General features: G+C 41.6%; 1 protein-coding gene across 5 annotated transcripts in view; it reads left to right on the forward strand.

The window, feature by feature from the left end:
* Positions 1 to 26,193, forward strand: part of KATNAL2 (katanin catalytic subunit A1 like 2) — a 495,511-nt gene that overhangs the window by 624 nt on the left and 468,694 nt on the right. For 4 of the 5 annotated variants that reach the window (XM_054537847.2, XM_024236163.3, XM_054537848.2 and 1 more), the window contains exons 2-3: positions 17,643 to 17,846; positions 18,422 to 18,491. In XM_054537847.2, the coding sequence (XP_054393822.1) occupies positions 17,788 to 17,846; positions 18,422 to 18,491 (129 nt within the window). In that variant the 5' untranslated portion in view covers positions 17,643 to 17,787. Of the gene's footprint in view, positions 1 to 17,642; positions 17,847 to 18,421; positions 18,615 to 26,193 lie in introns of those variants that run through there. The other variant, XM_054537850.2, reaches the window with a different exon arrangement.

The following is a 26,193-nucleotide window of genomic DNA, read 5'->3' on the forward strand; positions in this document are numbered from 1 at the left end:
AGTCAAACGCCAAGGCAGAGTAAGTAGATAGAAAGAAGCTTGATGGCCCCCCCGTAACGTGCTGATAAAGGATGAAGGAAGATGCTGAGTCAAGATGGTCAAAAAAATCGCTGGACGGTGTCCAGGGTTCAATTTCCTTGAAGAATTGGGTGGAACCCACACACGAAAGGTCTTTAAAACAATGTAACTTTTAAGGCCCTGTTTAATCAGCCTCCTACCTACTGCCTCTTCCCACTACCCCTCGTTTCATCCGCACTGCACTTCCAGGTCTTCCTTCCACTACCCTGCCCCCGCACCCCGCAAGTTTTGTTTTTTTGAGACGGAGTTTTGCTCTTGTTGCCCAGGCTGGAGTGCAATGGCACGATCTCGGCTCCCCGAAATGTCTGCTTCCCGGGTTCAAGCGATTCTCCTACCTCCGCCTCCCGAGTAGCTGCGATTGTATTTTTGGTAGAAACGGGGTTTCTCCATGTTGGTCAGGCTGGTCTCGAACTCCGGACCTCAGGTGATCCGCCCGCCTCGGCCTCCCAAAGTACTGAGATTACAGGCGTGAGCCACTGCACCCGGCCTTCCCCCAAGTTTTAAGGCCTCTAAATGTTGATACTTGAACCAAGAATAATTTCCCACTCTCTTCTTTGTTCCTAACTCCTGTTCATCCTTCAGGTTTCACTTTAAGTGTCACTTCCTCAGAAAGACCATCCCTCGCCCACATCCCACATTTTAATTCAAATTCCCTGTTATGACCTCTCCTAGGACCCCGAACTTTTTCTTCCTGAGATGTCTCCATGGTAATTATGTAGGTATTTGAGTAATTGTTTATTTGATATATATGTGTGTATATATATGTGTGTGTGTGTTGTATATATATACACAACACACACACACATATTGTTTTGGCCAGGTGCAGTGGCTCATGCCTGTAATCCCAGCACTTTAGGAAGCCGAGGCAAGTGGATCACTTGAGGTCGGGAGTTCCAGACCAGCCAGGCCAACATGGTGAAACCCCGTCTCTACTAAAAATACAAAAATTAGGCCAGGAGCTGTGCCTCCAGCACATTGGGAGGCAGAGGCGGGCGGATCACCTGAGGTTGGGAGTTGGAGGCCAGCCTGACCAACATGGAGAAACCTCGTCTCCACTAAAAATACAAAATTAGCCAGGAGTGGTGGCGCATGCCTGTAATCCCAGCTGCTGGGGAGGCTAAGGCAGGAGAATCGTTTGAACGCGGGAGGCGGAGGTTGCAGGGAGCAGAGATAGCGCCATTGCACTCCAGCCTGGGCAACAAAAGCGAAACTCCATCTCAAAAAAAAAAAATTAGCCGGGTGTGGTGGCACATGCCTGTAATCCCAGCTACTCGGGAGGCTGAGACAGGAGAATTGCTTGAACTCAGGAGGCGGAGGTTGCAGTGAGCTGCGATCGCACCATTGCACTCCAGCCTGGGCAACAGAGTGAGACTGTCTCAAAAAATAAAAATAATTATTTTTAAATTTTATGTTAAAAAATTGTAAACCCACTAGACTATAATGGCTGATAAATGCCTAACAAATAGTTGGCCTTGTATTTGTTTAATGAATAAAGGAATGAATGAACAATGTCCAGGTTCTAAATCTGTCTCTCCACCATTAACTTTGTGATCTTAGCTTGGCTTATTCTTACTCTTGATTTATTCTCTGTAGACCTTGATTTACACCTCAGTAGAATTTAACATTGTTTAGTAGGCGTTAAGTGAATGCCACTGTTGGAGGAGTTTTCAGGGAATGGACGAATAAAGTACAATACAGTCCTGCCACAGAGGAGCTTACACCCATAAAGGGGACCAACATAAACACAAAACAGTAAGAGAAGCAAAGCAAAGCCCCGCTGAAACTTACGTGCAGTGTTCGTTGTAGTTGCTTCCCAGCATTCATTCTGCCCCTTCCTCAATGTGTAGCAGCTCCTGGATGGGTTGGGTAGGTTTGACTGCAAATAGTTCTAGGTGCTGCCCTAGACTGGCCTGAGTCATTAAGGACTGTTATGTCGTTCTGGCCACAGTATTAGATCACAGCTGGGCATATAAATCTGATTAGTACTGAGCATTTATAGGCTTTGCCAAGTAGATCAAGTGTGGACCCATGCCCTAAGGTAGGCTAATCAGAGGGAAGCCTAGGACATTTATTCAGTGATTAGAGATAAGACTTTCTGGCATGTGGAACACTCGCCATTTTGCTATAGTGAAGAGCCAACCTGAGAACCAACCCTTCTTGTGAGCAGAAAAATCACACGCACACAAAATCTCAGCATTGACTTTGATACTCACCCTGCCTCTGTACTGGCCAGTTTTCTTGAACCAATGCCTTTCTTGTAAGGTTTTAGATTGTTTGAGTTGAGATTTCTATTAGTTGCAATAGAAAGAATTCTGAAATAGGGTGCTACTTTGTCTCACCAGACCAGATTATTAATTTGGCATTTTTTCTAATCTATACTCCCCAACAATCATTCAATATGTGTTCAAAGGAATGGCTGAGTGGTAAAGGGTAGAAAGGGCATGTCTTTCTTCACTGTTGTGATCATTTCTGCTCTGGTCTAGATTTATATATCCTCATTAAAAAGAAATCCCTGCACTTACTTGAATCCAACTTCCTTATAACATAGTAATGTAGTATACCCTTAAAGGGGAGTGGAGAAGGAGGGAGGTGCAGTAAACTTATCACTCACAAAAGACCACATATCAAAGTACCAGTTCCAGCCACATGCTGAACTCTTCTACCAGAGGAATTCTATTAAATATATCCTTTTTCTTTATTATATTTCCAATGATAAAATGTTTTAGTGCTCTTTATGGATTGAACCTCCAGGCAATTACCTGGCTAGGCCACCCTCTTAAAATGGCTCCAAATTAGAAGATTCATTTTAAGTACTGTGATTAAAGTGTCCTAAGTTTTTTTGTTTGTTTGTTTTTTGTTTCTGTTTTTGCTTTTTGGGACGGAGTCTCACTCTGTTGCCCAGTCTGGAGTGCAGTGGCATGATCTCAGCCCACTGCAAACTCTGCCCCCCGAATTTCAGCAATTCTCTGCCTCAGCCTCCCAAATAGCTAGGATTACAGGCACCCGCCACAACGCCCAGCTGATTTTTGTATTTTTAGTAGAGATGGGATTTCACCATCTCGGCCAGGCTAGTCTTGAACTCCTGACCTCGTGATCCACCTGCTTTGGCCTCCCAAAGTGCTAGGATTACAGGCATGAGCTACTGCGCCTGGCATAAAGTGTCATAAGATTTTAATACATGAAGTCAAAAATCTCAGGAGTAGCTTTTCCATTTACTAGCTCTGTAACTTTAGCAAAGTCTCAACTTAATTTTTCTAACCTGGAAAAGAAAAATGACTACACCTATCTCAGGATGAGATACCTGATCTGATAGATCAGGTATATGGTGTACTCTGTAAACTTATAAAGTGAAAGATGGTAAATTTTTTGTATCTGAACAGCTGACTAAGCTGATTTTGAATCTAAACAGCTGATAAACACATACCAAAAAAAAAAGCACTTCATTAAGAAACATAATTAAGAACCATATGATATATCCTAGTAATTGTAGAAAAGAGTATTCCAACCTGGTTGGACCAACCATGTAACATTGAGTTTAGTTCCAAGCACCTGTCTTCTTAATCCTTTCACATCTGTCTCTGAACCCATTAGACTTTACTGATTTTAATATCTCTCTTTTCCTTCCCACTGATTACTTCCTCTCTCCCTATAACAGTGCTCAGGCCTCCCAGATGTTTTCCAAGCCACTTTTCTTCTTTTGCTAAGCATGTATCTATTTATATCACATTTCCTAACTCCTACACACTTTGCCAATACTGTCTTAGTCTTAGACTTTACCAAAACTAATATCAAGGAAACTGAACAAGGAATTAAAAAATTTATTTTCCTCACTTTCTTTTTTTTTTTTTTGAGACAGGGTCTCACTCTGTCGCCCAGGCTAGAGTGCAGTGGCATGATCACAGCTCACTGCAACCTTCACCTCCCAGCTCAAGCAATCTTCGTACCTCAGCCTCCCAAGTAGCTGAGACCACGGGCACACCACCACTCCCAGCTAATTTTTGTATCTTTTGTAGAGACAGGGTTTCACCATGTTGCCCAGGAGTTTCAAACTCCTGGATTTAAATGATCCTCCCGCCTCGGCCTCCCAAATTGCTAGGATTACTGGCGTGAGCCGCTGCTCCCGGCCTCAACTTTTTATTCTGAAAACCTTAATCACAAATTTGTTTCTTCTCCACTTTCACTGCATCACTTGACTAGCCTTTAAAAAAAAACCAAATAATTAAAAAATAAAAATAAAAAGTTGAGGCTGGGCGCGGTGGCTCACGCCTATATTCCCAGCACTTCGGGAGGATGAGGTGGGTGGATCACCTGAGGTCGGGAGTTCGAGACCAGCCTGACCAACGTGGTGAAACCCCATCTCTATCCACTAAAGAAATAAAATGAGCCAGGTGTGGTGGCATATGCCTGTAATCATAGCAACTTGGGAGGCTGAAGCAGGAGAATCTCTTGAACCCAGGAGGCAGAGTTTATAGTGAGTGGAGATCATGCCATTGCATTCCAGCCTGGGCAACAATTGAAACTCCATCTCAAAAATAAATAAATAATAAAAAGTTGAAACATAAACTTCGAAAGCATAGTTCGAAACATAAACTTCGAAAGCATGAACTTCGAAACATAAACTTCGAAAGCATTAATATATAATATATATATTATATAATATATATAAAATAATATATAATATATTATATATAATATATATATAATATATAATATATTATATCATGTAATATATAATATATATATAATTTATATATATTTTATATATATTTATATATAATATATTATATATATAATATATTATATATATAAGTATATTATATATTATATATATAATACATATTCCAGCCTGGGCAACAAAAGTGAAACTCCATCTCAAAAATAAATAAATAATAAAAAGTTGAAACATAAACTTCGAAAGCATAGCAGAATGGTCATCTGTATAAGATTTATAATTTAATATATAATATATAATTTAATATATAATATAGAATTTAATATGTTGTATTATATATTATATAAATTTAATATTTAATATATATAATTTAATATATAATATATATTTAAATATAGTTAAATCCTTATATCTGAAGTAAACACTTCAATCCATATAGAAAAATTCTTATCAAGATACAGAACTTTTTTTTTTTTAGACCTTTAGTAAGATCTCAACTTATTTTTTTTTAATTTTATTATTATTATACTTGAAGTTTTAGGGTACATGTGCACAACGTGCAGGTTTGTTACATATGTATACATGTGCCACGTTGGTGTGCTGCACCCATTAACTCGTCATTTAGCATTAGGTATATCTCCTAATGTTATCCCTCCCCCCTCCCCCCACCCCACAACAGTCCCCATCCCCGGTGTGTGATGTTCCCCTTCTTGTGTCCATGTGTTCTCATTGTTCAATTCCCACCTATGAGTGAGAACATGCGGTGTTTGGTTTTTTGTCCTTGCAATAGTTTGCTGAGAATGATGGTTTCCAGTTTCATCCATGTCCCTACAAAGGGCATGAACTCATCATTTTTTATGGCTGCATAGTATTCCATGGTGTATATGTGCCACATTTTCTTAATCCAGTCTGTCATTGTTGGACATTTAGGTTGGTTCCAAGTCTTTGCTATTGTGAATAGTGCTGCTATAAACATATGTGTGCATGTGTCTTTATAGCAGCATGATTTATAATCCTTTGGGTATATACCCAGTAATGGGATGGCTGGGTCAAATGGTGTTTCTAGTTCTAGATCCTTGAGGAATCGCCACACTGTCTTCCACAATGGTTGAACTAGTTTACAGTCCCACCAACAGTGGAAAAGTGTTCCTCTCTCTCCATTCTCCACATCCTCTCCAGTACCTGTTGTTTCCTGACTTTTTAATGATCACCATTCTAACTGGTGTGAGATGGTATCTCATTGTGGTTTTGATTTGCATTTCTCTGATGGCCAGTGATGATGAGCATTTTTTCATGTTTTTTTTGACTGCATAAATGTCTTCTTTTGAGAAGTGTCTGTTCATATCCTTCGCCCACTTTTTGATGGGGTTGTTTGTTTTTTTCTTGTAGATTTGTTGGTGTTCATTGTAGATTCTGGATATTAGCCCTTTGTCAGATGAGTAGGTTGCAAAAATTTTCTCCCATTGTGTAGGTTGCCTGTTCACTCTGATGGTAGCTTCTTTTGCTGTGCAGAAGCTCTTTAGTTTAATTAGATCCCATTTGTCAATTTTGGCTTTTGTTGCCATTGCTTTTGGTGTTTTAGACTTCTAGGGTTTTTATGGTTTTAGGTCTAACATTTAAGTCTTTAATCCATCTTGAATTAATTTTTGTATAAGGTGTAAGGAAGGGATCCAGTTTCAGCTTTCTACATATGGCTAGCCAGTTTTCCCAACACCATTTATTAAATAGGGAATCCTTTCCCTATTGCTTGTTTTTGTCAGGTTTGTCAAAGATCAGATAGTTGTAGATATGTGGCTAAATGTCAAAATATAAATAATTTGCTCAAAAAATGACCAGTATTTAGTCAAAAATTAGCAGACTATACATGGAAACAAACATTTTGAGTCAGAACTAACAGAAATATCAAACAAAAGGAAACCTACCAGAGCAACCAGAAAAAGACTGCAATAAGAACATGCTTACACATGTGCATGCTTGAAAAAAATAACCTAATAGAAACTCTAGAATTAATAGGTTTAAGAACTCAATGTATAGATTTAATAGCGTATTGCACACAGTTTAAGATAATTAGTAACCAGAACACATGCTAGAAGACTACTTAGGGCCGCAACACCCACTGACTTCCTGAGTCAGCTAGGAGGAGAGACCGAGGCACAGGAAGCCCAACAGGAAGTGAGCTCTGCAGCCATGTTTTCCTGAGGAAGCTGCTGACAAAGTGGCCCAGCCAGCACAGGTATTTTAAGGAGGTGCCACAACCTCTTTGGGGCAGCAAAAATATCTTTTCTGGAGCCTTCGAAGGCTAAATGGACTATATTGTCCAGGCTGGACTCGAACTCCTGAGCTCGAGCAAGACTTCCACCTCAGCCTCCAGAGTAGCTCATACTACAGGCATGTGCCACTGCAACAGGATAGGTTTATGTATTTAAATAAATTTACATTGAAAAAGAAAAAAAAGAGGCCAGGCATGGTGGCTCACACCTATAATCCCAGCACTTTGGGAGGCCAAGGCAGGCTGACCACAAAGTCAGGTGTTCGAGGCCAGCCTGACCAACATGGTGAAACCCCATCTCTACTAAAAATACAAAAATTAGCCAGGCATGGTGGTGTGTGCCTGTAGTCCCAGCTACTCAGGAGGCTGAGGCAGGAGAATCGCTTGAACCTGGGAGGCAGAAGTTGCAGTGAGCTGAGATCGCACCACTGCCTTCCAGCCTGGGCAAAAGAGCAAGACTCCATCTCAAAATTAAAAAAAAAAGACCCTCTGGACCAGTAGGAACTATAAATGAACTATAAATATCTGTTGAGGATGCCATAGTTAAGACTTCCTTGAGTGACTTAAATTTACCAGTAAAATATAACAATTTCAAGTTTGTATGCACCTAATAATATGGCCTCAGTGTATCATACAGAACCACAGTGAGAAACAGACAAAATCCACTTTTCTATGGTGGAACATTTTACCATACCTATCTCAGTAACTGAGCCCCAAAATCAAACAAAACATCATTAAAGATGTAGATTTTTGAAATAACATGATTAACAAACATAACCCAATTTATATATTAATGTTCACAAATGCATTATTTCAAGCGCACATGGACTATTTGTAAAAGTTGAACATACTCTGACAATAGAGCAAGTGCCCATAAATTTTAAAGAACTGAAATCATACAGAGTATGGTCTGTGCACAATTAAGCTAGAAGTGAATAATGAATAATAACCAGAAAATCTTACTTTTTATATTTAAAAATTAAGAAATACTTTTCTACATAACCTGGGGGTGCTGGGCATGGTGGTATGCACCTGTATTCTCAGCTATTCAAGAGGCTCAGGTGGGGAGATCGATTGAGCCCATAAGTTTGAGACCAGCTTGGGCAACATAGCGAGATTCCATCTCAAATAAATAAATAATCTAGGGGTCAAAAGAGAAATCACCATGAAAATTTTAAAACTATTTACCTGAATGATGATGAAAATACTACATATCCAAATTTATGGGCCAGACGTGGTGACTTATGCCTGTAATCCCAGCACTTTGGGAGGCTGAGGTGGGTGGATCGATCACTTGAGGTGAGGAGTTCGAGACCAGCCTGGCCAACATGGTGAAACCCCATCTCTACTAAAAATATTTAAAAAATTAGCTGGGTGTGGTGGCGGGTGCCTGTAATCCCAGTTACTCAGGAGGCTTAGGCAGGAGATTCGCTTGAACCCGGGAGGCGGAGGTTGCAGTGAGACGAGATCATGCCATTGCACTCCAGCCTGGGCAACAGAGCAAAACTTCTCAAAAAAAAAAAAAAAAAAAATTACTAGGTATGCCAGAAAACAAGATTAAGTGACCATAAACCAATGTGGGAGGTTTGTGAGGAAATGCTAAAAATCTGTTTTTCACTCACCTCTCTATCAGGAAGGCTGTCATGAGGCAGTTTTTCATCACTTTCCAGGTTCTGATGAGGTGTGAGAAACCACTATAAGAGTATGAACTCTTGATATGGTCTGATGAGAATGGTGCTTTACCTCTGTGATCTTCCTAAATCACATAACGCCAGTTTTTCATGAGAAAAACATAGACAAATTTCAGTTGAGAGGCATTCTACAAAATACCTGTCCAGTACTCCTAAAAATATAAAGGTCATCAAAAACAAAGTCAGAGAAACTGTCACAGCCTAGAGGAGACTAAGGAGACGTAATAGCTAAATGTTTTTTGTTTTTTAAAATTTTTATTATTATTATTTTCTATTTATTTTTATTTTTTAATAGCTAAATGTTATATGGTATCCTGGCTGGGATCCTGAAACAGAAAAGAATACTAGGTATAAACTAAAGAAATCTGAACAAAGTATGGGCTTTAGTTAATAATAATGTATCAATGTTTGTGTGATCCTTTTCACCAAGCCGCATATATAGATGCTTCTAAATTCCCTCCAGCTTACCAATGTAACACACAAATTTTATCATATCTGAGTTCTATGACCTGAAAAAGTTTAGGAAGCACTGACCTAGAGAAACTCTTATACATGTACATGTGCACTAGGAGACATGTACAAGGATATTTATTGCATCACTGTTTGTAATTGTGAAAAAATGAAAACCGAACCTGTCCATCAACATAACAGTAGATACTGTGATATATTCCTGCAAAAGAATACTATGTGGGCCAGGCTCTGTGACTTGCACCTGTAATCCTAGCACTCTGGGAAGCCGAGGCAGGAGGATCACTTGAGCCCGGGAGTTAGAAACCAGCTGGGGCAACACAGGGAGACCTCCCTTCATACAAAAATTAGCTGTGCATGGTGGTCAACACCTGTAGTCCCAGCTAATTGGGAGGCTGAGGTGGGAGGATCACTTGAGCCTGGAAAGTTGAGGCTGCAGTGAGCCATGTTTGTGCCACTGCACTCCTGGGTGACAGAGCAAGACTCTGTCTCAAAAAATTAAAAAAAAATGCTTTGTGTAGAATAAGAAAAAAATGAATAAACTAGAGCTACATGTAAAAACATGGACAAATCTCAAAAACAATGTTAAATGAAAAGGTCAAGTTGGGAAAAGCTATCTACTCTTTATATACATGTTTCAAAAAACATAAATGCTATATATTCATGGATATATACATATGTGATAAAAATTCAAAACCTTACATGTGAATGGTGACTATCAAAACCAGGACAGCTGGTACCTCTGGAGGATGGGAATAGGATCTGTAAAGGCTATTTTGGGGATTCCACTATAGTTACACAGTTTTCTTTCTTTAAAAAAAGAAAGGATCTGAAGCAAATATGGCAAAATGTTAGGATTTGATAGATCTGGAAGGTGAATATATCAATGTATTATTCTCTGCACTTGTATGCTTAAGATATTTTATAACAAAATAAACACAAAATATATCCTAACTCTGATTGTTCTTCAATACTTCCACTGCTACTGCCACCATTTGACCTGGATAACTTGCATTAGCCATCTATCTTATCTCCTTGCTTTCTCTCTCATTCCATATAACATCCATGATAATATTTTATAAATATAAATTAGATGTCACCACCCTCCTATTCAAAACCTTTCAATGGGTTTACATTACTCTAAAGATAAGAATCAAATGCCTTATCACATTCTGCAGTCCCTTATTTCAACTCCCTTTATCCCTGGTTCACTTAGTGTCACTATCCTTCCTCCAGTATCATTATCTATCCTCTCAAACTGCTTGATTTTCTTTATGGAACATGTCACTACCTCAAATTATATTAATTCATGTATTATGGGTATGATCAATTCCTGCACCCCCAGTCCTTTACTAGCATATAAGTTCAATGAAGGCAGGGACTTTATTGTCTATTCTATCCCCATTGTTTGACTCACATCAAGTATGAAATAAGTATTTTCAGAATAAATGAAGAAATGAGGCTAGGCATGGTGGTTCACGCCTGTAATCCCAGCACTTTGGGAGGCCGAGGCAGGCAGATCACAAGGTCAGGAGATCAAAACCATCCTGGCCAACATGGTGGAACCCCGTCTCTAATAAAAAGACAAAAATTAGCTGAGTGTGGTGGCGTGCACCTGTAGTGCCTTGGGAGGCTGAAGCAGGAGAATTGTTGAACCCGGGAGGCGGAGGTTGCAGTGAACCGAGATTGTGCCGCTGCACTCCAGCCTGGGCGGCAGAATGAGACTGTGTCTCACAATTAAAAAAAAAAAAAGAAAGAAAAGAATGGTTTATTTTCATTCAAAAAGAGAAGGGATGTCATCTCAGTGGTAAAATATGGCAGAATCAAATGTATGGAGGCTGAAACTTACAGGGTATTCTATCAACATTCACAACACTAATAGCCAAAACCCATAAAGTATTCATCGTGTGCCAGGCATTTCCAAGCACTGGAATCACATACTTTTTGGGGTGCATGTCAACTTTGTTTTCCTTCTTATAGGCCCTGCAGACCTATTCATATCTGAGATCCTGCATGCTAGCCACAATTGATTTGATTTGAAAGCAACACTGATTGAGAGAAAAGTCCATCCTTTAGTCAGAGACAGCATTCTTTTCCTTGCAAGTTTGAGCCGATTGATGTGTAGGCTAAAGAAGTTTGAAGATGAGTCATACTAATGGCAGGACACTTTTGAGTGAAGGGAACAGCTGCTGAGGCCCCTGAAGCTACACTGGTCTCTGCCCTTTCTGAACCTTGTTGCTCAATGTTTCCTTGGCTTAATGACATAGGTTACCCTACTATCCTTCCAGTAAAATACACCCCCTTCATTTTTAAAACTAACAGAGCTAAGTCTCTTTGTTTTATTGATTATTCATTCTCTTAAAGACAAAAAAAGCAAACAATCTCTAAATCAAGGAAACTTGAGTAAGGCAGTCCTTTCCACTCCTTGTCTTATTTAATCCCTACCACATTATGAGAGATTATTACCGTTCCCATTTTACATATGAAGAAACAAGGTTTGAACAGGTCCGATACCTTTCCTAAAATTAGGAGTTAGTGATGGGGCAAGATTCCAGCCCTGGCCTGTATGACTCCAGAGCAGAGCTCTGAACTGTTATGTGGGGCTACAGGAAGGCCGGTAATAGGACTGCAGTAGAGATGAAGTTGGGAAGACAGAGCCAACATTGTGACACCATTCAGGGTAAATTAGAAAATAACACAGTGATGGGGCAAAAACCAGATTTCACTCTGTGGATAAGATCCAATAAAAGCTCTTTAGTCTTACATTCCAACAATCTTTGGCGGAGAGGATATATACCAACACAGAATGTCTGTGTGATTAGAACGCTCTCTCTTTGACAGAGTTGACAGTGTTTAAAGAATGACAGGATACATTTTTTAGAAACATAAAAAAATGGAGTTTTAACAATATATATTCAGAGATGGCTTGTAGTTGACTGTCACAAGGTTTGCAGTTAGGCAGGCACATTTCTTGTTATCCTTGAAAACTCCCTCTCAATCTTGCATGCCTAGAGAAGCTCTGCTGAAGACAGTTTGACATAAATGAGGCTATGAAGACAGAATTCCAAGGTAGGGAGGGGACGAGGAGAGAAAGGGTTTGATGAATTAATGTATGATTTGAAGAGAGTTAATAAAACAAAAAGCTTATGACTAGACATAATCCCAGCATTTTGGGAGGCCGAGTTGGGACAATCACTTGAGGCCAGGAGTTTGAGACCAGCCTGGCTAACATAGCTGGACTCCTGCTCTACAGAAAAATTTAAAAATTACCCGTGTATGGTGGCATACCCCTATAGTCCCAGATAGTTGGGAGGCTGAGGTGGGAGGATCACTTGAACCCAGGAGTTCCAGGCTGCAGTGAGCTATTATGATGGTGCCACTGCACACCAGCCTGAGAGAACAAGACCTTGTCTCCAAAAGCAAACAAACAAAAAAACTTATGATTAAAAAACACTCAGAATCCCAGCATTTTGGGATGCCAAGGCGGGTAGATTACCTGAGGTGAGGAGTTTGAAACCAGCCTGGCCAACGTGGTGAAACCCCATCTCTAATAAAAATACAAAAATTAGTCAGGTGTGGTGGCAAGCACCTGTAATCCCAGCTACTGGGGGTAGGGGTGGGGAGGCTGCTGAGGCGGGGGAATCGCTTGATCCCAGGAGGTGGGGGTTGCACTGAGCCGAGATCATGCCACTGCATTCCAACCTGGGCAACATAGCCAGACTCCATCTCAAAAAACAAAAAACAAACAAACAAAAACCCATTCAGAAATCACCTTACAAAACATCCTTGCTGTCACAGAAAGAATAAGTGGAATAATTGGTTTTCTCCAACTAAAATTGGATTATATTTTTTCAATACTTTAAAAAATAATGTGCCTTGGAGGTGGGGAGGAGTGGGGAGGAAAAGCAAAAAATAAAAATAAAAATAATGTGCCTTGAGAAACAAATGGTAGGCTTGAGCTCTATTTTCGTATCCACCAAATAGTATAATTTTGTTTCTCTTTTTTGAGACAAGGTCTCACTCCTGTTGAGTAGTTGGGACTATAGGTGTGTAAATAATTTCTTCAAAAAAAGTGCTGCTTTCTTCCATTTTAGAGTCAATTTTGCACACATTAGAATGCCTAATATTATCCTAAAAAGGCTCTGTTTATTCTTGTTTTCCAGTTGTTAACACGTAAAGTTTCGGTGTGGCAAAAGGAATAGCCCTCGAATACAAAATTTTCTTTTTAATTCTCAGCAAGGCAAGTTACTTCTATAGAAGGGTGCCTACCCTTACAGATGGAGCAATGGTGAGCGCACACTTGGACAGGGGAGGGGAAGGAGTGCGCCTGCTGCTGTGTCGTTCCCTACCGGCTAGGGTCAGAGGGCACAGGCTAAACTAATTCCGATTGGCTAATTTAAATTAAAGGGTGAGTGCTTTGGCGGGAGTCAGAGCAGAGCAGGTAGCAGATAATCGGTATGAGTCAGGGTGGAGTAAGTAATCGAAAAAGGTTGCTTTATGAGGAAGTTAAGTTTAAAAGTAGAAGGCAAATAATTGAACATACTGACATATTAATTCTTTGAAAAGAAATTTAGAACTCATATCTAATACAGCCTTTTGTTCTCCATATGTTTCATCTTGGATAGTTTCTGCTGTTACATTACCAAGTTCACTGATCCTTTTTCTGCAATTCTAATCAGCTGTTAAGCTCATCCAGTAAATTTTTAATTTCAGAAGTTCATTTTGGGTCAGGCGCGGTGGCTCACGCCTGTAATCCCAACACTTTGGGAGGCCGAGGCGGGCGGATCACGAGGTCAGGAGATTGAGACCATCTTGGCCAACATGGAGAAACCCTGTCTCTACTAAAATACAAAAATTAGCCGGGCGTGGTGGTGCGTGCCTGTAATCCCAGCTACTTGGGAGGCTGAGGCAGGGGAATCACTTAAACCTTGGAGGCGGAGGTTGCAGTGAGCTGAGATTGCACCACTGCACTCCAGACTCCAGCCTGGCGACAAGAGCAAGACTCCATCTCAAACAAACAAATAAACAAACAAAAGTTCATTTTGTTCTATTATAATATCTTCTATCTGTCTCCTCATTATGCTTATAGTTTTCCTTTCTTGACTACAATAGTAGTTATTTTAAAGTCCTTGTCTGCTATTCAATCATCTCTGTAATTCCTGGATATGTTTCTAATGATTTATTTTTCTCCTGTTCATTGGTCACATTATTCTGCTTTTGTAATTTTTTTTTTTTTGCATATCTAGCAATTTTGGTTGGATGTTGGATATTGTGAATAAGATGTTGTTGAGTACCTAAACTTTGTTTTCTTCCTTTAAAGAATGCTGGGTTTTATTTTGTCAGGCAGATAAGTTACTTGCAGATCAACTCTATCCTTTTGAGGTTTGTTTTAAACCTTGTGAGGGTTTGGCCAACAGGGTTTGGAGTAGTACTCTGACTACTCCAACTGTGAATTTCTCTCAGGCCTGTGTGAGTAATGGTAATTTTTCTACTTGCAGCACTCTGGAAGTTGTTCTTTCTGCGTTTTTTGATGTGTATGGTCTCATAGACTCTCATCCTTGGCACACACAAGTTAGAATCCATCCAAAGACCCAAGGAGACTCCTATACAAATTTCTAGAATTTTTTTTCTGTGTACTCATTCTTTTCCAGTAATTTTGTCAGGCATTTGAACTACAGCAACTCAGTCTTGAATAGGAGCTGGGTAAAATGAGGCTGAGACCTGCTGGGCTGCATTCTCAGAAGGTTGAGGCATTCTAAGTCACAGGATGAGATAGGAGGTCAGCACAAGATACAGGACATAAAGACCTTGCTGATGAAACAGGTTGCAGTAAAGAAGCTGGCCAAAATCCACCAAAACCAAGATGGTGATGAGAGTGACCTTTGGTCATCCTCACTGCTACACTCCCACCAGCACCATGACAGTTTACAAATGCCATGACAATGTTAGGAAGTTACCCGATATGGTCTAAAAAGGGGAGGCATGAATAATCCACCCCCTGTTTAGTATATCATCAAGAAATAACCAAAAAATGGGCAACCAGCAGCCATCAGGGCTGCCCTGCCTATGGAGTAGCCATTCCTTTACTTTCCTGATAAACTTGCTTTCACTTTATGGAGTCACCCTGAATTCTTCCTTGTGCAAGATTTAAGAACCCTCTTTTGGGGTCTGTATCAGGACTCCTTTCTGTTAACAATTTGTCCCGCAAGTTTAACCTGATTTAGCATCCCCAAACTTCTACCTGTCAACTTAGTGAAGCTAACATGCTCTATTTTTGTTCCTTCTTCTGTACTAAAGTCCAAAAAGGACTTCCACACAGAGATCTAGCATGATTGTAGGCTCACCTTAATTGTTTTTCTTCCCTCTTGTATCTCAGTTCTGTGATGCCTATTGTCTTATTTGCGAAAACTATTTCTCACTTATCTTGTCTAGTTTGTTGTGTAGTGGTCTAGTTTTCTAGTTGTTTAGAGTAGCAGGTCTAGTCCAGTACCAGTTACTTGATATGGCCAGAGGAAGAAGCTCTTTGAAAACATTTCTGTAGCAAAATGTTAACTAACAGATTTGTGTCCCTTAGAAAAGACAATTTCAAAGGTTATAGTTTCGTTGCCTTGTAAGACATAAACAAGTTTTGTATCTAACCTAGCAGTCTTATAAAGTTGGCCCTCTGTATCCATGGGTTTGGCATCTGGGGATTCAAACAACTAAGAATTGAAAATATTAAGAATAAATAGTACAACAATAAAAATTAATACAAATAAAAAATGCAGTATAATGAGTATTAACACAGAATTTACATTGTATTAGGTATTATAGTAATCTAGAGATGTTTTCAAGTATACGAGATGGGTTGGGAGCAGTGGTTCACATCTGTAATCCCAGCACTTTGGGAGGCCAAGGGGGTGGATCACTTGAGGTCAGGAGGTCGAGACCAGCCTGGCCAACATGGTGAAACCCCATATGTACTAAAAATACAACAATTAGCTGGATGTGGTGGTGGGTGCCTGTAATCCCAGCTACTCAGGAGGCTGAGGGAGGAGAATTGCTTGAAGTAGGAAGGCAGAGGTTGCAATGAGCCGAGATCACGCCACTGCACTCCAGGCTGAGCAACACAGTGAGACTTCGTCTCAAAATAAATAAATAAATAAATAAATAAAAATAAAAAATAAAGTATATGGAAATTAGCTGGGCGTGGTGGCATGCGCTTGTAATCCCAGCTACTCAGGAGACTGAGGCAGAGAATTGCCTGAACCTGGGAGGTGGAGGTTGCAGTGAACCAAGATCGTGCCACTGCACTCCAGCCTGGGCAACAGAGCAAGACTCTGTCTCAAAAACTAACTAACTAAATAAATAAATAAAGTATACAGGATGATGTGCGTACTTATATGCAAGTAGCATGACATTTCTTATAAGGAACATAAGCATCCCCAATTTTGGTATCAGTGGGAACCATAGAACCAGTTTCCAGTAGATGCTAAGGGACACTATACTAACATTGTTTTCTAAAAATGTCTGTAAATATTCAGTTCCTTATAATGCTCTTTAAACCAGCTTTACCATCTTATTGGCTCCCTCATTAATGAGTTAGGCAAAATCATTGACAGGTGTTCATTCATATCAAAGAATCACATTTTTAACTTTTTGAAAACCATATGTCAGCAAAACAATGTGATAAGTGCAGTATGAAAACTATGTTGTGGAATCAGGAACTAATTTGTTCGCTGCCTAAGCTTCGCCTAGGGTAAGTATAGTGATTGTTAGGAGAAAACGCCATTGAGTTATCCTAGAAGGTGATATTTGAGCTGTCTTAGCAGGTAATATAGACTTTTCTTATGCAGCAGGGGTGAGAGTGGTCCTCCAAGCCAAGTAAACTACTTATTAGTCATTCAAAAGCATTGTAAGCAGTTCGCTTGTGTTAGAGTGGGGTTGCCTGTATCCAGGTGGGAATTAGAGGTGAGACTGGACAGGAAGGGTGGAAGCAAGGCATAGTGAAAAGAGCACTGGCTTCAGTCAGGAAACAGGTTTGCATCCTAACTCTATCTAGAACTACTTAATAATTTGGCTTTTTGGGCCTGTTTGCATAACTGTAAATTGGGGCATTAATAACTTCTCCATGTTGTGTTAGGATTATATTAGATGGCCAAGTAAATCACATAGTACATTGGTGCTGTAGATGTTTAATAAATTACAGTTATGATTATTAATTAGAAAGTGGTCAACAATTTCACATGGTGCCAAGTTGGAATAAGATAAAGAATATTAAATAATCTGTAATCGGATTTCCCAATTAGGAAGTTATTGACGACTCTGGCAGGAACTGCTTCAAAGGAGCAGGAGCAGAATGTGTTGAGAAATGGGTGGAAGGTGAGGAAATGAGGAAGAGGATAGCTAGTCCTTTCAGAAAGCTTGCCCTGAATGGGAGAGAGGTGATTCAGTTCAACACTTATGAGAACTTTTTTTTTTGTAGATTGAGGAGACTTGAATATTTTTGTATCCTGAAGGGAGAAATGGATGAAGAAGACTGAAGATAATGATGAAGGGATAATTTGGAATAGGATTCACAGCAAGAGAGACAGAAGAGAAAGACATTGAAGAAACAGACTAGTTAACACATGAAGAAAATAGAGCAGAGGAAAACACGTCCATGTTTTTCCACGTCTAATGAGAACAGGTCTGATGTGAAAGGAATTGGAGGAGAAGGGGAAGTTTGATGATGCACAGTTTGCATCCCAGAAGGCTCTTGACAACCAAAGTGTCCTCAGCAGATTCGCCCAGTCTAGATAGACCATGCACAGAGAATTTCAAAGAAAAGCAGAATAGATTTCCAAACCTTTACCCTAATCCAGGGAGAAGACGGGACGTCAAAATATAGTCTTGGGTATAGAAGCATTGGGTCGCAAAGGCCTGAACAACTGCTGAAATCAAGGACAAATATTATGGTGTATGACCCTGGGTCAGCTTGTATTTTATAAACGAATTAAGAAAACCAAAACAATTGCAAAGCCCGCCCCATGCTGTAACAATCTTCCCTCTTCGATCTCTTCATTGACCAGTGTCAGGCAAACACTCTGGATTAAACATGCATGGTCTAACATTGATTGGCATGTTAAAGAATCCTTCTGTGGCCAGCGATTGGCGGGCGTGTCTAGGCTCTAGCCAATCCGGAAAGGGGCGGGCTGGTTAAGAGTCAGGTTCCTTAGACCGACCGGTCAGCCCAGTAACTGACTCCTTTTCTCCCTTCTCTAGGGTCCTAGCACAGTGTCTGATGGAGCTTTCCTACCAGACCCTCAAATTCACGCATCAGGCACGGGAAGCGGTAAGGAACGCATATATAAGAAATGACTATACCAAGAACCCCTCTCCTACTGTTGCTGCAGGACGATTCCGAGTCTCCGGTTGCTATGGCGACAGAGTCCGCTACTAGAGCAGCGCAAACGCGGTGAGAGGCGCTCAGCCGGTGATGTTAAATCCCGGGCTGGGCTCGCAGCCGTGATGGAGGGAAAAATAAATGAGACACAGGCGGGTTTGGGGGTGACAACGGGTCGGATGAAAGGGACGGCAGGGTCGGTTCCTGATTGAGGAAATGAGGTATCGAGGGGGAGGTGTTATTAGACGCTGGATCTTGATTGGGTGAATGGATTTGGGGAGTGGTCAAAATTAGATTGTTGAAAGACAGGAAAACATTGACCTGGGAGTGAGTTAGAATATTGGCTTCTGATCTTGATTTGCCATTACTAAGGCGAGAGATCTTAGGCATTTAATTCCCCTCTTGGGCTTCAGTTTCTCCATCTGAAAGTCAGGGAATTGGACTGTAATCTTTTTCGCACGAAGATTACATGAGCTCTACAATACATTAAGTGGTTTACCGTGGTCTGTATCACCTGCTACTGGCCAGCAATTCTTTCCACAGCGATGAACATGAATTGAGGACACATTTGTCTGCCAGGCACTGGGGAGATAAAAACAACGTGGGGGCGGGGGGAAGGAAAAATAAAATTAAAGTTAAAAAATACTTCTACCTAGATCTCATTCCTAGAGGTTCAGAATTACTGGCTTGGGATGAATCCTATGCATCAATATTTTTAGAAAGCTCAAAAGGTGATTACAGTGTGTAGCCAAGGTTATGAACCACAGCTCTAGTATCTCCTACCTTTTAAAAACTAATAGTACACAAAAAGGTAACCCTCTGGCTTCATACCCCTTATGGTTACCAGCCTCTGTTTATTTCTCTCCATCTTCTAGAAAAGGTTGGCTACACATATTGTTGCTAATTCCTCACCTCCGGATTGTACTTAAGCCTATTTTAATCTGAGCATGAACTACCTGCCTCAGAATCTTTTGGGTTACCCTTTAATAGAGCAGATTCTTGGGCCTCATGAAGACACTGAATCAGAAACCCTCTGGGATGATTTCTTGAAACTTGCACTTTAAGCACGAACTCTACATTTGAAAAACACAGCCGTAAAAGTTCTCATATATTTTCATGACTTCTAGTACTATCTTTTAAAAATTTATCTTTTTGGAGACAGAGTCTTGCTCTGTCGCCCAGGCTGGAGTGCAGTGGCATGATCTCAGCTCACTGCAGCCTCCATCTGCCGGGTTCAAGTGATTCTCCTGCCTCAGCCTCCCGAGTAGCTGGGACTACAGTTATGCGCCACCATGCCCAGCTAATTTTTTGTATTTTTAGTAGAGATGGGGTTTCACCATGTTGCCCAGTTTGGTCTCGAACTTTTGAGCTCAGGCAATCTTCCCCCCTCAGCCTCCCAAAGTGCTAGGATAACAGGCATGAGCCACCGTGCCTGGCCGACTTCTTCTTCTTCTTCTTCTTTTTTTTTTTTTTTTTTTTGAGACGGAGTTTTGCTCTTGTTGACCAGGCTGGAGTGCAATGGTGTGATCTCGGCTCACCGCAACCTCTGCCTCCTGGTTTCAAGCGATTCTCCTGCCTCAGCCTCCCGAGTAGCTGGGATTACAGGCATGTGCCACCATGCCCAGCTAATTTGTTTGTTTTAGTAGAGATGGGGTTTCTCCATGTTGGTCAGGCAGGTCTCGAACTCCTGACCTCAGGTGATCCGCCTGCCTTGGCCTTCCAAAGTGCTGGGATTACAAGCATGAGCCACCGTGCTTGGCCAAACTTCTAATACTATCTATATGCCAAAAACTCCCCCAACCTACCTCAACTGGACTTCTTTGTTAAGCCCCAGACCAATGATCCAGAAGATAAAATATGAATAGGACAATGGATCAACGGATTACTTGACATATCTACTGGGGTGTTGCAAGTATCTGCATTGTGTGTGTGTGTGTGTGTGTGTTTGAGACAGGGTTCCACTCAGTCATTCAGGCTGGAGTGCAGTGGTGCGATCATGGCTCACTATAGTCTCAACCTGCTCAAGGGATCCTCCTGCCTCAGCCATTCAAGTAGCGGGAACTACAGGCATGCACCACCATGCCCGGCTAATTTTTCTGTGTATTTAGTAGAGATGGGTTTTGCCATGTTGCCCAGGCTGGTCTTGAACTCCTAGGCTCAAGTGATCCTCCCACCTCCGCCTCCCACAGTGCTGGAATTATAGGCATGAGCCACTATGCCTTGCATCTTAACTTGTTTAATGCCTAACTACTTCTCTTCCTTCTCCTTTTCCTTTTCTCCTTCTCCTTTTTCTCCTTCTCCTTCTTTTCTTCAACAGGGTCTTATTCTGTCACCCAGGCTGGAATGCAGTGGTGTGATCTCAGCTCACTGCAACCTCCATCTCCCAGGCTCAGGTGATTCCCCCACCTCAACCTCCCAAGTAGCTGGAACCACAGGCATGTACCATCACACCTGGTTAAATTTTGTATTTTTTGTAGAGAATTTCACCATGTTGCCTGGGCTGGTCTCAAACTCCTGGGCTCAAGTGATCTGCCTGCCTTGGCCTCCCAAAGTCCTCGGATTACAAGCGTGAGCCTTCATGTCTGGCTTAATGCTTAACTTTTAACTGTCCTCTCTAAAACCTGTACCTTTCCCAGTCTTTCCCCATGGGGGAACCACCCCAATGAAACCACCATTCATCCGATTGCTCAAATCATAATTCTGGGGGTTATCCTTAGCTCCTTCTTTCTCCTAGTCCCTCTCCTCTGTTCTCTACAAGAGGAAGACATCAGCAAATCTTACTGATTCTACTTCTATAATGTATCTTTAATAATCCATATATTCACATCCACCTCCTGATCTAAACCTCCATGCCCTGTCACTGGAACCACGTTAATAGCATCTTAGCTATTCCCCGTTGGTTTCTGCCTCTCTTCAGTCCATCCTTCATCCAATGATCAGGGTGATTTTCTTAAAAATAGTGCCACTCATTTAATGGGATCCTTTTAATGGCTTTCCATTACACTTGGGATAAACCCTCCAAATCTTGACAAGACCTACAAAGCACTGCAATAAAGCCCAACCTCTGCCTCCATGCTTTTCCTCTCCATTTTCTGTGTTGCCTCTCAGTGCTCCAGCCACATTCTCCCTAATCTGATGTCTGACAACTCCATAGCATTTATGCCATAAATTTAGTATTTAATTGGATTAATTATATTGGTATCTGTTGCTTGCATGTAACAGATAATATAAATTTCTTGGAACTTGAAAGCAAGGCAGGAACTCAAGCCTTGTTTTTTGTTTTAGTCCCTAGATGGCGCTAAGAGCAGTATTTAGGTATGCTCACTGATGGTTTGATCTCTTGGGGTCTATGTGCAAGGAATTGTGCTGAGTAGGAATCTGGAGAAGCTGGAGGAGGGGATGTGATCCAGTGTGTTAGATATAAAGAGGACTGCACGTCCACAAGACACTGTGATCACCCACATCATCTACTGTATTGGGATTTTCAGAATATTTTCTTTGTATTTGGTTTATTTTTGTTGTTTCAAATTATTTATTTACACATATATTTTCAATTTTTAATTTTTAACAAAGTAATGGCAGCACATCACTTAAAATTGTAATAGTTCAACAAAATTTGAAAAAAACCGAGTCTCCTGCTTCACCTCAACTGGCCCTTACTTAATTACTGCTCCCCAGAAGCAACTACTTCGACTTGTGGCAGCTTCTTCAAAATAACATGTTTATACTCTTTTTCTTTTTTTGAGGCAGAGTTTCGCTCTTGATGCCCAGGCTAGAGTGCAATGGTGTGATCTCGGCTCACCACAACCTCGTCCTCCTGGGTTCAAGCGATTCTCCTGCCTCAGCCTCCTGAGTAGCTGGGGCTACAGGTGCCCACCACCATACCTGGCTAATTTTGTATTTTTAGTAGAGACGGGGTTTCTCCACGTTGGCCGGGCTGGTCTCGAACTCCCAACCTCAGGTGATCTGCCTGCCTCGGCCTCCCGAAGTGCTGAGATTACAGACGTGAGCCACCGCGCCCAGTGATGTTCATACTCCTGAAACTTGATTTTTCATTCTCAATTATAGTTGACTCACTTTTATGAAGATGAGCACTGAACTCTCTTCTACTTCTCCCTGTCCTTGGCCTCCTCCCACCATCAGTATGTACTTCCCTTCCCTCATTCTCTCAACATGGAGAGAAATTCTATCATAATTTTCATTAAATCAATTTTCAGTATTAATATTAATCTGATTGCATAAATACTATTTAGAGCTGAGCCATACGGTGCACTTTGGTTATATTTTATATTTTATTTAACTTTTGGGACAAGACTCAATCGTATATTAACCAATGCATTCTTCTCTGGTTTACTTTTCTGTATATTTGATACCACTTCCTTCCTAGACTTTCCAACAGAACTGTAAAATTCTTAACGTGGGGAAGCTCATCAGGTAATTTCTAAGTCTGATTTTTTTTTTTTTTTTTTTACTGGGTGGTATCCTTTCTGGATCTCCGAGATTCTCCTGCTGTGTCAACTCATTGCTCTTTGGGCTTAGTATACAGCTTTTTTTTTTTTTTTTTTTTTTTTTTTTTTTTTTTTTTGCTGGGAAATCCCTTCCTCCCTTCCCTGTGTTAGAAATCCTGCTTCCTGGGCTCCATGTCTTCCCCCTTCTTGCCCTATATCCCTCTTGTAGTGAAACATAACCAATAACTACCTGAGAAAAGATATATGGGAGGTAAAGTTTTGGAAACAAAGTATCTATGAAACTTCTCTCACCTTGATTGGTGATTTGGCTGAGGTTAATACTCTAGGTTGGGACTGAGTTCATCTCAATTGAGAAGGCATTGCTCCATTACTTTTTTAATTAATTAATTAATTAATTATTTTAAGCAGGGTCTTGCTCTGTCAGGAGTGGCCCGACCTTGGCTCACTGTAACCTCCACCTCCAGGGTTCAAGCTATTATTCCCATGCCTCAGCCTCCCAAGTAGTTGGGATTACAGGGGTGCACCACCATGCCCGGCTAACTTCCTATTTTTAGTAGACACGGGGTTTCACCACGTCGTCCAGGCTGGTCTCGACCTCCTGGCCTCAAGTGCTCCACCTGCCTTGGCCTCCCAAAGTGCTGGGATTACAGGCATGAGCCACCATGCTAGGCCCCAGTTTCTTTCTTTCTTTCTTTTTTAGAGACAGACAGAGTCTCTCCCAGGCTGGAGTGCATTGGCATGATTTAGCTCATTGCAGCCTTGAATTCTTGGGCACAAATGATCCTCCCACCTCAGCATCCCATGTAGCTGGGACTACAAATGTGCACCACCACACCTGGTTAAATTTTTTATTTTTTGTAGAGACAGGGATCTCACTATGTTGCACAGGCTGGTTTCAAACCCCTGGCCTCAAGTGATCTTCCCCCACCCACCACCTAGGCCTTCTAAAGTGCTGGGATTATAGGCATGAGCCATTGCACTCAGCCTGCAAGTATGGTTTTTTTTTTTTTTTTTGAGATGGAGTCTCACTCTGTCACCCAAGCTGGAGTGCAATGGTGCGATCTCGGCTCACTGCAACCTCTGCCTCCCGGGTTCAAGCGATTCTCCTGCCTCAGCCTCCCGAGTAGCTGGGACTCTAGGTGCGTACCACCACACCCTGCTAATTTTTGTATTTTTAGTAGAGACGGAAGTTTAACCATATTGGTCAGGATGATCTCAAACTCCTGACCTCATGATCCACCTGCCTCGGCCTCCCAAAGTGTTGTGATTATAGGCGTGAGCCACTGCCCCCGGCCCAGGTATGTTTTTTATTGATGGCTGAGTGTTCCTTTTTCACCGTATCCTGTTCTTGCAAGATGTCATGGTTTCTTTCATCTCTCTGAGGAGGTTTTCCTTTCCTTCCTGCCTGCCTGCCTTTCTTTTTCTTTCTCTTTTTCTTTCTTTTGTTTCCTTCCTCCCTTCTCTTTGTTTCCTTCCCTCCCTCCCTCTCTGCTTCCTTCCTTCTTTTTTTTTTTTTTTTTTTTTTGAGGCGGAGTCTCGCTCTGTTGCCCAGGCTGGAGTGCAGTGGCACGATCTCGGCTCACTGGAACCTCTGCCTCCCAGGTTCAAGTGATTCTCCTGCCTCTGCCTCCTGAGTAACTGGGACTACAGGCATGTGCCAACACGCCCGGCTAATTTTTTGAATTTTTAGTAGAGATGGGGTTTCACCGTGTTAGCCAGGATGGTTTCGATCTCCTGCCCGCCTCAGCTTCCCAAAGTTCTGGGATTACAGGCGTGAGCCACCGCTCCCGGCACCTTCCTTCTTTTCTTTTTCTTTCTTTCTTCTAACATTTTGTCTGTTTCCCCTTACGTTACTTTTTGTATTTTTTAATTTGTAGTTTTGTCTTTCATGTGGGATATTTTCCTCAAAAGTCAGTGATACATGGTTGTCCATTTATTTTTAAGAATGAGACACCTAGGCTGGGCATGGTGGCTCACACCACTAATGCCAACACTTTGGGAGGCTGAGGCAGGTGGAGTGCTTGAGGCCAGAGGTCGAGACCAGCCTGGGCAACGTGATGAAACCCTGTGTCTACTAAAAATAGAAAGTTAGCCGGGCATGGTGGCACCACCCCTGTGTTAGAGGTGGGAGGGTTGCTTAAGTCCAGGAGTTTGAGACCAGCCTGGACAACATAGTTAGACCTCATCTCAACAAAAAATAAGCAAAACAAACTGGGCATGGTGACAAGTGCTGGTGGTCCCAGCTACCTGGAGGGCTAAAGTGGGAAGATCACTTGGGACCGGCAGGTTGAGGCTGTAGTGAGCCGTGATCACACCACTGCACTCCAACCTAGGCAACACATGGAGACCCTGTCTCAAAAAAAAACAAGAAAAAAAAAGAATGAGACACCTAAAAGTTAATTAGAATTTTTGTGTTTTAGAGGAGGCTTGTCTCACAAAGATGATTTTGTACCTGGTAGGATAATCAGGTACCAGGGCCCTTTTCATTGGGGGATGCCAAATGTCAGTTATGTGTAGGTCTTTTTTCAGAGGCCTTCCATTTCTATGCTCTCCTTCAGGGAATAAGGGCAAAATAAGTTTCGTTGCCAGTAGTGTTGGAGAGAACAGAGGAAGACTTTGTGGGGGTGAAAGCAGGGAATGGAAGGTGGGGTTTCACCTCTCTCTTCAGTATATATGCTTCCACTGAATTATCCCTTTCTTCAGGTAGTCCAGGTAGTCCTGGTAGTCCTGGTAGTCCCGTCTTCTGCCTGGGTAGGGGAGGAATTGTAACCTGATTGGAGAAGGGGAGGGAATCTGCAATACTCTGTTCAGCATGCTCTTTATACCTCACTTCTGCCCTTGGAGGTGCCTGATGACTCCAGAGGAACCTGGTGTCCCCATTCCTGTAACTTTCTAGGGTTCTGTTATGGATATATGTTTTCTTCTTCTCCTTCTCCTTCTTCTTCGTCTTGTTTTTTTTTTCCTGAGATGGAGTCTTGCTCTGTCACCAGGCGGGAGTACAGTGGCGTGATCTCAGCTCACTGCAACCTCTGCCTCCCATGTTCAAGCGATTCTCCTTTCTCAGTCTCCTGAGTAGCTGGGACTACAGGTGTGCGCCACCATGCCAGGCTAATTTTTCTATTTTTAGTACAGACAGGGTTTCACCATGTTGGCCAGGATGGTCTTGATTTCTTGACCTCGTG

Source organism: Pongo abelii, chromosome 17, assembly GCF_028885655.2.
Source record: "Pongo abelii isolate AG06213 chromosome 17, NHGRI_mPonAbe1-v2.0_pri, whole genome shotgun sequence".
Lineage (NCBI taxonomy): Eukaryota > Metazoa > Chordata > Mammalia > Primates > Hominidae > Pongo > Pongo abelii.